This window comes from Lepisosteus platostomus, chromosome 16 (genome assembly GCF_059453375.1).
Source record: "Lepisosteus platostomus isolate fLepPlt1 chromosome 16, fLepPlt1.hap1, whole genome shotgun sequence".
NCBI lineage: Eukaryota > Metazoa > Chordata > Actinopteri > Semionotiformes > Lepisosteidae > Lepisosteus > Lepisosteus platostomus.
Window position 1 is genome coordinate 5,286,646 of NC_142626.1, and position 13,188 is coordinate 5,299,833.

Below are 13,188 nucleotides of genomic sequence, written 5' to 3' on the forward strand. Positions count from 1 at the left end.
TATATTTCCGGGTCTTGCACTCTGTCCTCGCTCAGCATTGACGTTCGGATGTCCTGAGACCCGCCTAGCACCAGGGCGCCCCACGTCCGCTCCCTGAGGGCATAGGTTTCTATACGGCATTCCTGAACTCTTTGCACTAATGAGCCCGGGCCTTTTTCCCGTCTCGCCGCTACGCATATGGGTCTTTTTCCGCTCTCCTGCTCCCCACGGTTAGTCCCTTTGGACGTCCGTGACAACTGCCTTTCATATGAATCCTTTCATATGGAAACATTTTGACACTGCACTCATCAATCTTAGGAAGAACACGAAACAGCCTGTTAACAGTCTGTTTTTTGCCTAACAATTCACGCCCGACAAAGTGAAGGCAGTGAAAACATTTGTCAGTCTGTCCGTGGGGGGAAGAGGGACTGTCTTTCATTGGAAGGTTCGCCTATTTTACTCTGAGAATGTAGGGAGGGAGGAAAAGTGCCCATGGTCATTTTTTTCACTCACGAAGTTGTGTTGAGCTGTTCAACCAGTTTAATTCAAAACACTTTATTTAGTGGGGCAATTCAACAGACATCACAAGCCTTTGAAAGGCTTCTTTGAAAAGCTAAAAATGCAAATATCATGGACGCTATTTTGACATTTTTAGAATTTGATTAATATGGAATATAATATGGAATCGCGTATCTACAGAAATTAATAACGATATAATTATATTCATATACTGTGGCTCAAATCCTGCTAAACTAAAAATTAGACACAAGAAGAGTATTATTGGACAATGTTGTGAAGCTCTGGTGGAATTTCTCTGTAAACTGAAGAGTTATAGAGGAGACACGTTGTGTATCGCCTCTTTCTACACTTGTTAAAAAGAACATTCCAATGTTAAGAAAGCCATATAGTTACAGACCAAATTAGAGTTAAAGCAGCTAAATACAATGATATATGTCCAGATGCAGTGCAAAAGATCCAGTCAAGTCAAGTCAAGAGTTTATGTGTGTAAGTTCCTAACATTTAGCTACCATTTAAGGGTAGTCTGTCACAAACTCCTTAGGTATTAAATTCAAGTTTAAATGAACTTAAATGGACCATATTTCCCTTCAGCACAATGTTCAGCAGGTAACAATTTAAAGAGACAAAACATACTGCATAGGGAGCCTCTGAAAGAAATGGAGTGTTTTAGTCCTGGACAGGAGTGGACCTGATACAGGGACACCTATAACCTATGTTACATAAGGCTCTACTTCATCCTCTTACATCTTCTGCATCATGCTTTTCTGCTGAAAATTGTGACTAACCTGTAATGTAGTTATGTCAGGGAAAGACCTCAATTATCTGTTACGACGAGCTGCTAAAAAGTATTTCAGGACCCTGTGCGGTGATCTTCAAACTTTAGACATAAAATCCAAATCGCTAGGCAAAAGACGTAGTCGTTATGCAGGCAAAAATCCAGAACTCAAAGGTTCAAAATTAGTAAGGCAATGAGAACAACAGGCGAGGTACAGTAGGAGCTCCAGAGGAGAAACCAATACTGAGCACTGACTGATGCTGAGGGTTTATGAGGAGTGGAGATTAGGGTGAGTTAAGTGAAGGACAGCTGAGACTGATTAACACATGCTTTGTGGAATTAGCCAGTGCCAGGCACTGGTTAGAGCATTTTCTGGTAACAGGTTTCTGATTCCTGGTCGTGACATGATCTTATTTTATTATTTACTATGTATTTATTTTGTGTTTCATTTGTTGAACAGTACAGTGAAGGGGTAATGCATTGTACAGTAAATTGTTATGGCTATTGGATTGAGGTGTCTAAGAATTTAGAGATAGTCGTTCACAACTATCTACTTAAAACATTCATGCAGATCTCAGAAGCTTTAAAGCAAGAAAGAAACTGAGGTGTATGCTGAGTTGTAGGGGTACAGAGACACAATGATCAAAGGAACTGTCTGGTTAATTAAGTTAGAGGTAAATCATTAAGAGTCATCAACAATCCAGGAAAACAGCTTAGAAAGACAGAGATAGGAGACAAGGGGAAGAACACAGAAGAGAAAAAGGAGACACCAGAGGCAAGACATGCTTGTCCAGATCACTGTCACCCATAAACACCAGATTCTAGTTATTTGAACCTTATTAAAAGAATCTCACATTCTGTTGTTTATAGGAAACTCTGATTTCCTGTATAGAGAATCCCTTAGTTAAAAACAGTCTCTCCTGGTTAGAAGATATATTTTTAAAATAAGGAGACAGTTCCATTCACAGATTCCCATTCCCTCAAGAAGGCAGCAGTTACTCAGCTACAGTTTCACATCAGTTACCACTAACTCACTGGTATTGACCAGAGCAAGGAAATCAGATTATATCATCCCTAGTCTAGCAAAGCATCATCTCAGACAAGCAATTTCCACCAAGAACTTTAAAATAGATCTTATAACCCTTCTTTACCAGTCAAGCTGTTTGTATCCCTGGTGACCAACGGGCTAGCCCTAAGTTTGACAACTCATCCCTGCCCTCCTTCAGGTCTGGAACAGAACCGGCTACTAAGCCCCCAGAAGGAAAGGTGGCCACATGACTCTGGTAAGCAGCACTCCAAGTAGCCAGGGGTGCTCTCGGGCAAGCCCACAGGCTGATGTACTGGACAGGAAAAGGGAAAGCAGTCTCCTCGGAACACAGCTGTGCCTTTACCCGGAGTCGTAACTGAGAGGATGGGCCCCACCAAAACCGATGAGTCAGGAAACCCCCGCACAGTGGACCAGTCAGAGGGCCCAGGAGCCGGTGATTCAAGGCACATGCTCTATGCAGGGTTTCCTCCAAGACTAGACCAGGCGAGCGCTGTCAGGATTATTATAGAATGAACAGATATTAGAGATTTTAGAGCTGTTATTAAAAATTTCTAAAAATCTTCCTTTTGCTTTCACCAAGACAATAAGACCCAAGACAAAGGGTCAGACGTCACTAACCTTCCAAACTGTATGATCAACCAATGAGGGAGCTAGATCATATCAAGATATATCTACTGACATCCCAGGCAATCAACAACTGTGATTTCCTGTTTTATAAGGTAGCACACAAGTCATTTCATTGATTTGCTCACTGGCTCAGCTTTTCTCTCTCCAGCTAACCTGGCAATCTGACTGTTTTCATCACATGACAGCAAGCAGTCTGGGTCAGGACTTGCTCAAAGACTTCAGGCTGAGAGAGTGCAACAGTAAAAAACAAAAGAAATGTTGTTTTTCATGAGACAGTTGTTGTGTTTTGCCTTTTTGGTTCTTTTTGGTTCTTTAGTGAGACGCGTTTGATAAAATAGTTCAGGAAAATAAATACATATTTACTTGTCAATGAGAATATGAATGTCAATTTGATTTAACGACTGATATATGATATATAAAAGAAACTGATATGAGATTCATATACCCTATGAGATAGACAATAACAATAGTTGAAATATATATTTAACTTTGTTGTTATTTACTCACTTTTAATTTCTGAGTAACAATCAACAATTCATATTACAGCAGACAGATTCACAAATATATTCTTTGACTCTTGTTGGTTTGTAAAGCATGTTTCAATAAAATGTATATTGCATATTTAGAATCCATGTGTGAGACTTTAAATTATTATGTTTAATTGAGTCCTACAGTAACAGTCATCAAAGCACACTCACACACTGACCTAGTCTGTCCTTCTCCTGAGAGACACACACCTACACTAACCTGTTTGGTCAGTCTCCTTAAATCCTCCTGTGGAGAAATTCTCAAGTTCATCTGTAAGATCACTCACAGCTCTTCCCACATCCTGAGCCTGAAGAGTGGAGAAAGGGGTGAGACTTCAGGAAGAGGCAGAATTGGCAGAGTGTAAAGAAATCAATAGATCTAAAGTTTTCATAGAAAGAGAACATCCAAAGTGATAATAGATCCACAGTGAGACCACCCCTCACTGTTTCTGTACTGAGATACTGAGTTCTGGTCACTTATGGTTTTCACTGTACAGTACATGTGAAATAAAACAGCACACAGACACACAGCTGCCATCAGTGATGAGTGTGTATTAATTCAGTCACACTGGTCACTACAGATCTCTGTGAGCTCAGGGAAGAGATGGCACAGCACAGAGTCACTCAGAATCAGCAGGTGAAAAGAATGTTAGTATTCAGCTCAAGTCTGATCTCATATAGCAGATGAGTGACTGAAGCCTCTTACCTGTGTCTGTTGCTCTTCTGACTTAAAAATAGTGTCATGGCCCCTGTGTTCCTGCACTGAACACAGACTACAGATGAGAGTCTGGTCAGTGTTACAGAACACCTCCAGAGCTCTGTGGTGCTGCTGACACAGTTTGGGCTCCTGGTCTCCACTGATGTCCACCAGTCTGTGTTGCTGCAGAGCTGGGACTGTGTAGTGCTGTCGGACATGTGTCTCACAGTAGAAGGCTGGGCAGACATGACAGTATTTCACAGCTCTCATCTTCTTGTCAGTGCAGAAATCACAGGACACATCCCCTTGCCCAGCAGACCTATGAGCAAAGGCAATGTAAATCTTCACATTGTACCTTTATCTCAGAGTCATAAAGCCCTCCTGACACTCACTGTATCGCTCCTTAAAAAAATACAGGTTTAAGAATTCAGGACATGAGAAAAAAAAAGAGGAACAGACCCATAAAGAGTTCAAGACAGGAAGGGGGGAAAGATACAGCTCAGGAAAGGAGGAGAGAATGAGACGCACACAGACACAGAGTTGAGGACAAAAGCAGAAACACACAACCACATACAGATGCAGCCATTCAAAGTGAGCGGTACAGACACGTACCGCAGGTAATTGGCTGCGGTGTCACGCATCATGACGCAAGATGACGCGGGGTACCGTGGTACGTGATTGGTTGACCGACACGGGCACTCGTGGTCCATTGGTCTGTCGTAGAAAGATTTACAGTACAGTAAACGTCTTTACTGTGCCCGTTGTAGATATTGAATTTTACCACTGAAGGGAAATCTTAGTAGCTGAGCATAAAAAGAATAGGAGCATACTGTAACGCGTGTGAAGGCCATAAACGATATTAATTTTGAAACATAAACATACAGTACTGTATATGGCTGGTCTTGGTACTTTAAAATAAAAAATACACACCAGTATTCCATTTCTCCCTAAACATTTTAAGCATCGAAGTCTTTAACTAAAGAGATACCAGAGTCAACAAGCATACTTTTAGAATTTGATTAATAGGGAATATAATATGGAATCGCGTATCTAAAGAATTTAATAACGATATGATTATATTCGTGTACTGCGACAGAGTGTAGGGCTGTAACTCATACAACTTCCCCTGTAGCTTACTGGTCTACATGCCTGACTAATAACTCACAGGTTGTGTGTTCAAATCCAGCTGGTGCTGGACTTTTCTTTTAACAAACATTTCTTCGAAAAAATAGAATAGCGATATTATGGACAATCAATTGACTTTTATATTTCAAAATATCACAACATGATCGATTTTAAGTCATTTTTGATAACAATGAATAGTCACCTTCTTCCCTTCTGACAACGGTTCCTGCTTCTATTGTGTGTGTGTGCAATAGAGTAAATTTTTATAGAGAAATGGAGGCTGGACAGTATGCGTTACAATATAAACATTTATATTGATTTAAATCGTGTTCTGATTTAAATTGCAAACGCGTGTTTAATTATGTGTTTTTTAATCATAATCAGGCTAATGCATTTCTACATTTCTGTACGAACCAGCTTAGAGGTTCATACAGAAAGACAGCTTGTGTTTAAATTGAGTGTAATTTATGCTTCTAAAGTCATGGTCAGCATTTATTATTGTACTGTGCTGTAAACTTGTTCTGTGCCTAGTCACATTATTTTATAGCGTTTTTATAGTGTTATCAAATCTGGTGGCACGGTGTGTTAGTTTCCTGACTCCCATGTCACATGGTCTGTGATTGAATCCCATGGAACTATGACTTTATTTTTTAACAAACATTTCTTTGAAAAAATGAAACGTTTCCCTTGGTCAGAGATTAAATAAAACCTCACTCGCACCAAACAAATTTATATTTCTAAATATCACAACATGATCGAATTTAAGTCTTTTTAATAACAATGAATAGTCACCTATGCGTTACAAAATAAACATTTATATTAATTTGAATCGCGTTTTGATTTAAATCGTAAACACGTGTTTAAATGTATGTGTTTAAAGGCGATATACTGTATAAAATCGCTTATTTCTTATGGAGTGTGTTCCGCCGGGGATTCAAAAAATTTATTTTAAATAAGCTGATAAAGCTTAGACTAACTGTATTCTAAACTGTATTACAACAGAACATTGGACAATGCAACGTAAATTGCAAAAATGCACTTGGAATCTCTCCAAGCCCTCCTACAAAAATTATTTAAACTGCGACACTGATCATTCATCTCTAAATAAACTTTATTTTATATAGCGTTTTAAGCGAATAGGTAATTAGATTGCTCATAAACCTAATCGCTTTTTCTACATAAACACAGCGTGATTGCTCTCTGAAAATGCTTTTCCTTTATATTTAGGCTCAGATTTCAACTATAGATCGTATTATTATAAACTTTCTTGGAAAAATGTCTTTTATGTAAACCATGTTTGCTATTAATTCATTTAGGGCTAAAATACATTCATTGTCTTCCAATCGAGTCGAGTTGACATTGGAAGCTTGCCACTCCCGGACTGTTAAACCAACACATTAGCACGTCAAAGCCCATTGAGGGTATTGAGCCAGTATTGGCTTTAGTATTAGCCATACAGAACATTAAAGTGCCCCTTTTCCATTCAGCGGGTGCCTGAGCCGCTGTGTCCTATCTTCTGACAGTCGCCGTTGTGAATGTCTGTAGAGTGTATCTTATTTTTAGTACTATATTTTTGTATTATATTCCCTATTAATCAAACTCTAAGAGTATGTATCGGCTTGTCCCCTCCTCCCGCCCCTCTCTGTGTACAGTGGAGCCTCCTGTCCAGCCAGCACATGTCCACAGACATTCACAACAGCGACATATCATAAAACGTTTGCACATATAGTTAAATTATTAGTTGTTTTTCAGGAAGTTAAAAAAAACACTTGAATTACTTATCCAGTCTCTCGTAATAAAGTTATTTTCCAAGCAATGCAACAAATGTCGGGCAATGTGTTTTTTTTAATCCAACATTGACAGCCACATCTTAAATCTTGTCAGTCAGGTCTTTTTTTCTCTAGTTGAATTGTGGTTTACACATCGCACGACTTTAAAAGCTAAAAAGATAGGTTTCGATTCACATTAGCTGGCGAGCCTTGTTAACAAAAAAACTAATTATAATGTAACATGCCACTGTTTGTTCATGAACAAAGTTAAACTGAGATTTCCTTAGATACGCGATTAAAAAAAAAATTAAAAAAATTTGAATCCCCGACGGAACACATTCCATAAGAATCAGCGCTTTTACAGTATATATCGCCTTTAAAGGTGGCTTCTCAAAACGCTTTACAGGATAAAAACAACAAGAACAGCAACAACAACAATACTGTATTTCATTGCACTTTGAAAACCAAGTAATAACTTAACTATACGTGCAAACGTTTCATATGTTGCTGTTGTGAATGCCTGTGGAGTGTATCTTATTTGCCTTGAGTCCTGGTTATCTCTCTCCCCCTCCTCCCTCTCTCCCTCAATTCAATTCAATTCAATGTGTTTTATTTGCATGACAGATGGGTACAATCAGTGTTGGGTATGTATATTTTGATATTTACACCCGGCGCGGCACCGAGGGAGCGTCTGCATTTATAACTTAGTTTTTAAAATTAGTCAAACAATATGAAGCATCTCCTTTTACTTTTAAGTCCCTTAAATACATTGAGCACAGCTTTCTCACCACTTAAGATTGCTTTTTGATATCATCCTTACACAAAGCAGAAACTTTCCGATGACTTGTGGGAAAGATTACAGATTTTAATCGTCTTTAATTTTGTTACGTTATACGTTTTTGGAACATTTCATCTAAACAAACACCACAAAACTATTCTCGATTGTATTTCTGAATGTTATGTTACAACCACAGTAGTTCACTGCTTTAAATGCATCGAATTAAGAAAGTTATGTGTAGCACTTTAGATCTTTTTTTCTGAACCAGGGAAAATCTGATCATGTTTCTCTATAACAATAATAAAAAACTTTATTTTACATATCACCTTTAAAAGTGGTAGTACCTTTTTTAGTACTATATTTTTGTATTATATTCTCTATTAATTAAACTCTAAGAGTATGTATCGGCTTGTCATTCAGGTCTTTTTTCTCTATTTGAATTGTGGTTTACACATCGCACGACTTTAAAAGCTAGAAAGACAGGTTTCGATTCACATTAGCTGGCGAGCCTTGTTAACAAAAAAAAACAGACAATATCCATGGAGGGGGAGGTCAAGCCAGAGAGAGAGTTTTTTACCCTCTTTCTAAAAACCCAAATAACCCGGGGCAGAGACTCCGGGGGGATCATTGCGTGGTACAGAGCAGAGCTCAATCAATTCTTATGGAAAGTTTTTTTTTTCTTCTTTTTTTCAGCATGGAATAAACCTGTTACTTGATTCATATGGATGCCCGGTTTCGCCGGGGATTCAAAACATTTTTTATTTATTTTTTAATCGGGTATCGAAGGGAATAGGCAGTATAACCCTGTTCATGCACAAACTGTGGCATGTTACATTGATTTGGGTGTCTCCTCTTGCCAGAAAGCTCTAAATTGCATTTTGAGCACGGTTTTTGACTTTTTGTAAATTGCATTTTGGGCACGGACAGCACATACAAGGGTTAATGAACTGCGCCAAGAAATTTAAAATAGTATTCTTTAGGTGTGAGGGTAGGAGTGGACCGCAGCAGGCATAATCAGCAAACCAGGAAAACAAAGAACAGGACAGGTGAGATGTGTATCCAGAAAGCGAGTGATCAGAAAAAGGAAATGGTGTCCTTCCCTGGCATTAGCTCATCGGAATGGTGTAAGTTTACCCTTACTTCGTGAAACTGGAAAAGAATTCGTGATCGGGTCAACGAAATGCTTCGTAGAAGGAGGCGCTCTTTTCCTCTAGTCTAACCACAAACAAAACATTCCTGCTAGACAAGAGGAATTGAAAAAAAACAATTTTGTCAATGGAAACCGGTGTGTGTGTCTCTCTCTGCTGGATGTCCCTCTCACTCTCTGCTGAATGAATTAAAGCATTTTATTAAAAACGCGTTTGCGTTTGTCTGGTATTTACTTTGGTCCCTTTTAACTGTTTTTCGATCTACTGTATTGCTTTGAGATGCCACTTTTAAAGGTGATATGTAAAATAAAGTTTTTTTATTATTGTTATAGAGAAACATGATCAGATTTTCCCTGGTTCAGAAAAAAAGATCTAAAGTGCTACACATAACTTTCTTAATTAGATGCATTTAAAGCAGTGAACTACTGTGGTTGTAACATAACATTCAGAAATACAATTGAGAATAGTTTTGTGGTGTTTGTTTAGATGAAATGTTCCTAAAACGTATAACGTAACAAAATTAAAGACGATTAAAATCTGTAATCTTTCCCACAAGTCATCGGAAAGTTTCTGCTTTGTGTAAGGATGGTATCAAAAAGCAATCTTAAGTGGTGAGAAAGCTGTGCTCAATGTATTTAAGGGACTTAAAAGTAAAAGTAGATGCTTCATATTGTTTGACTAATTTTAAAAACTAAGTTATAAATGCAGACGCTCCCTCGGTGCCGCGCCGGGTGTAAATATCAAAATATACATACCCAACACTGATTGTACCCATCTGTCATGCAAATAAAACACCTTGAATTGAATTGAATTGAGGGAGAGAGAGATAACCAGGACTCAAGGCAAATAAGATACACTCCACAGGCATTCACAACAGCAACATATGAAACGTTTGCACGTATAGTTAAGTTATTACTTGGTTTTCAAAGTGCAATGAAATACAGTATTGTTGTTGTTGCTGTTCTTGTTGTTTTTATCCTGTAAAGCGTTTTGAGAAGCCACCTTTAAAGGCGATATATACTGTAAAAGCGCTGATTCTTATGGAATGTGTTCCGTCGGGGATTCAAATTTTTTTAATTTTTTTTTTAATCGCGTATCTAAGGAAATCTCAGTTTAACTTTGTTCATGAACAAACAGTGGCATGTTACATTATTATTAGTTTTTTTGTTAACAAGGCTCGCCAGCTAATGTGAATCGAAACCTATCTTTCTAGCTTTTAAAGTCGTGCGATGTGTAAACCACAATTCAACTAGAGAAAAAAAGACCTGACTGACAAGATTTAAGATGTGGCTGTCAATGTTGGATTAAAAAAAACACATTGCCCGACGTTTGTTGCATTGCTTGAAAAATAACTTTATTTCGAGAGACTGGATAAGTAATTCAAGTGTTTTTTTAACTTCCTGAAAAACAACTAATAATTTAACTATATGTGCAAACGTTTTATGATATGTCGCTGTTGTGAATGTCTGTGGACATGTGCTGGCTGGACAGGAGGCTCCACTGTACACAGAGAGGGGCGGGAGGAGGGGACAAGCCGATACATACTCTTAGAGTTTGATTAATAGGGAATATAATACAAAAATATAGTACTAAAAATAAGATACACTCTACAGACATTCACAACGGCAACTGTCAGAAGATAGGACACAGCGGCTCAGGCACCCGCTGAATGGAAAAGGGGCACTTTAATGTTCTGTATGGCTAATACTAAAGCCAATACTGGCTCAATACCCTCAATGGGCTTTGACGTGCTAATGCGTTGGTTTAACAGTCCGGGAGTGGCAAGCTTCCAATGTCAACTCGACTCGATTGGAAGACAATGAATGTATTTTAGCCCTAAATGAATTAATAGCAAACATGGTTTACATAAAATACATTTTAGAATTTGGTCAGAAATGTAGAAATGCATTAGCCTGATTATGATTAAAAAACACATAATTAAACACGCGTTTGCGATTTAAATCAGAACACGATTTAAATCAATATAAATGTTTATATTGTAACGCATACTGTCCAGCCTCCATTTCTCTATAAAAATTTACTCTATTGCACACACACACACAATAGAAGCAGGAACCGTTGTCAGAAGGGAAGAAGGTGACTATTCATTGTTATCAAAAATGACTTAAAATCGATCATGTTGTGATATTTTGAAATATAAAAGTCAATTGATTGTCCATAATATCGCTATTCTATTTTTTCGAAGAAATGTTTGTTAAAAGAAAAGTCCAGCACCAGCTGGATTTGAACACACAACCTGTGAGCTGTTAGTCAGGCATGTAGACCAGTAAGCTACAGAGGAAGTCACATGACTTACAGCCCTACACAGCCCTGTCGCAGTACACGAATATAATCATATCGTTATTAAATTCTTTAGATACGCGATTCCATATTATATTAGCAGAAAAGTTTAAAACTACCACTTTTTCACACGCTATTTCACATGCTAGTTAAATACTTCGATGCTTAAAATCGTTAGGGAGAAATGGAATACCGGTGTGTATTTTTCCTTTAAAGTACCGATTCCTGGAATCTGACTGGCTGACACCCTTCTGAAGTGGTTCCATAAAATCTGGTATATGGAAAAGAAAGCGTTGATACATACAAGTATCTTTTAATACAGTCTTTGCTGTGCTCTTGAGGATCCTTGTGATATTTTGAGCTCTAGTTGAATGATAAGTGTCGCATTTTAAATCATTTTCGTAGTTAGAAATTATGAAACGCCCTGTTAAAAGCAAGGAAGTTTTTATGCCCGTTGAAGTAAAACAAAATGCCTGACAAAGTATGGCTTGGACAGATTCCAAGTGCTTGTACAAATGTGCTAAAGAAATTATACTTTGAGTATACAGCTTGTCCAAAGTCATCCATTATTAATACTATTAGTAATATCTTCTGTAAAGGCTTTGATGCATAAAAATTTCTGATAAAGGTAGGTTGTGTACTTTTGTCCAACTGAGCAATCTTGCTTTCATAAAATATACCAACATTTTAATGACTGATGATTAACATGCTGTAATACACAGTTCAAAATTAAAAGCTCAAATGCTGTACATGAGAGGTTAAGCTCCCCCTGGCGGTTTTACAAGGTGACGCCGGATAAGAGCGTCAAATGACGCGCGATTAACCGCGTGACACTGCGTGATACCGCGACACGCCCACCGGGGTATGCCGCGAAATACCCCACCCATTTTGAATGGCTGCATCTGTACAGTATAGAGCTGAGGACAGGAGGAGATTCACACCCATAAAAAAGTAAAAGTAAATTGACTTTGTCATGTGACTGTATTGTAATTCTGTTGCAGTTGCATGTTTTCTTCATGTGGAATGTATGTTTTTCTTAAACACTGTCCTGTGATGTAGTCTGTCCTCACAGAAAGGGAGTGAAGGGGGTGAAATGAACAATGACAAAGCACTGTTGTAGTGGCGCCTCTGCATTAAGTAGGGAAAGAGAAATTGAGAAACGAATGGGATTGTCAAAAGACATCACTATCCTGCTTGTTTTGCCATTATCTGGTTTCTTCATTATCTGGACAACATGCTAGGGTTATGAGATACCTGTGTGTGACATTTTGTTGTGGAGAAATCACTGCACATGAGCCTAAACACATCTTGACCTAGTGAGACCTCGATCATGTGGCCTGATGGCCAGACGTTTGGATGTCTCTTTCTGATTCATGTCCATCAGAATGGACAATCAGATAATCCAGGTTGTTCCTTGTTCTAACTCCTGCACTGGGTTGACTTGGCCAGAACCCTGTGTGCTGAGATGCAGGATATCTACCAGGTCATCAAGACACACCAGCACTGAAACGGCTCTTCTGCATTTCACTCTACTGACTCTGACCCTACATGACATCAAAACTCACTGACCGGGTTCCACTATGAAGACGAAGAGCTGGACTTGTAAATCAATAATTATAATATGAGTGTGATGGAAACATCTCTATTAAAAGTAATAATTACAGCTGCCAACTATGCCATCATCATCAAGTGATCATCACACTGCTGGCCATACAAATTTAAGTGAGTTCAACTCAATAAAATCAGGTTCATCATACTGTGTAAATGGACTGAGTATCACACCAGAGTTACTCTTCTACATTCTATTAGTTGATCTTCATGGACACACAGCTGATTCCACAGATCTCTACCTGTGTCACACAAGATCAGGAGTGCTCATCACTCCTGTATTCAAT

General features: G+C 38.4%; 2 protein-coding genes and 1 gene segment (V, D, J or C); all 3 read right to left on the minus strand.

Annotated features, from left to right (window-relative positions):
• LOC148646745 (NACHT, LRR and PYD domains-containing protein 3-like) overlaps positions 1-13,188 on the minus strand; it is a 2,700,574-nt gene that overhangs the window by 827,170 nt on the left and 1,860,216 nt on the right. The window lies entirely within an intron of this gene.
• LOC148646755 (Ig kappa chain V region Mem5-like) overlaps positions 1-13,188 on the minus strand; it is a 364,474-nt gene that overhangs the window by 301,897 nt on the left and 49,389 nt on the right.
• Positions 1-13,188, minus strand: part of LOC148646760 (NACHT, LRR and PYD domains-containing protein 3-like) — a 42,470-nt gene that overhangs the window by 10,323 nt on the left and 18,959 nt on the right. The window contains exons 5-6 of the mRNA XM_088609374.1: positions 4,182-4,491; positions 3,696-3,783 (exon numbers count right to left, since the gene is read on the minus strand). Coding sequence (XP_088465500.1) covers positions 3,696-3,783; positions 4,182-4,491 — 398 coding nt within the window. The remainder of the gene's footprint in view (positions 1-3,695; positions 3,784-4,181; positions 4,492-13,188) is intronic.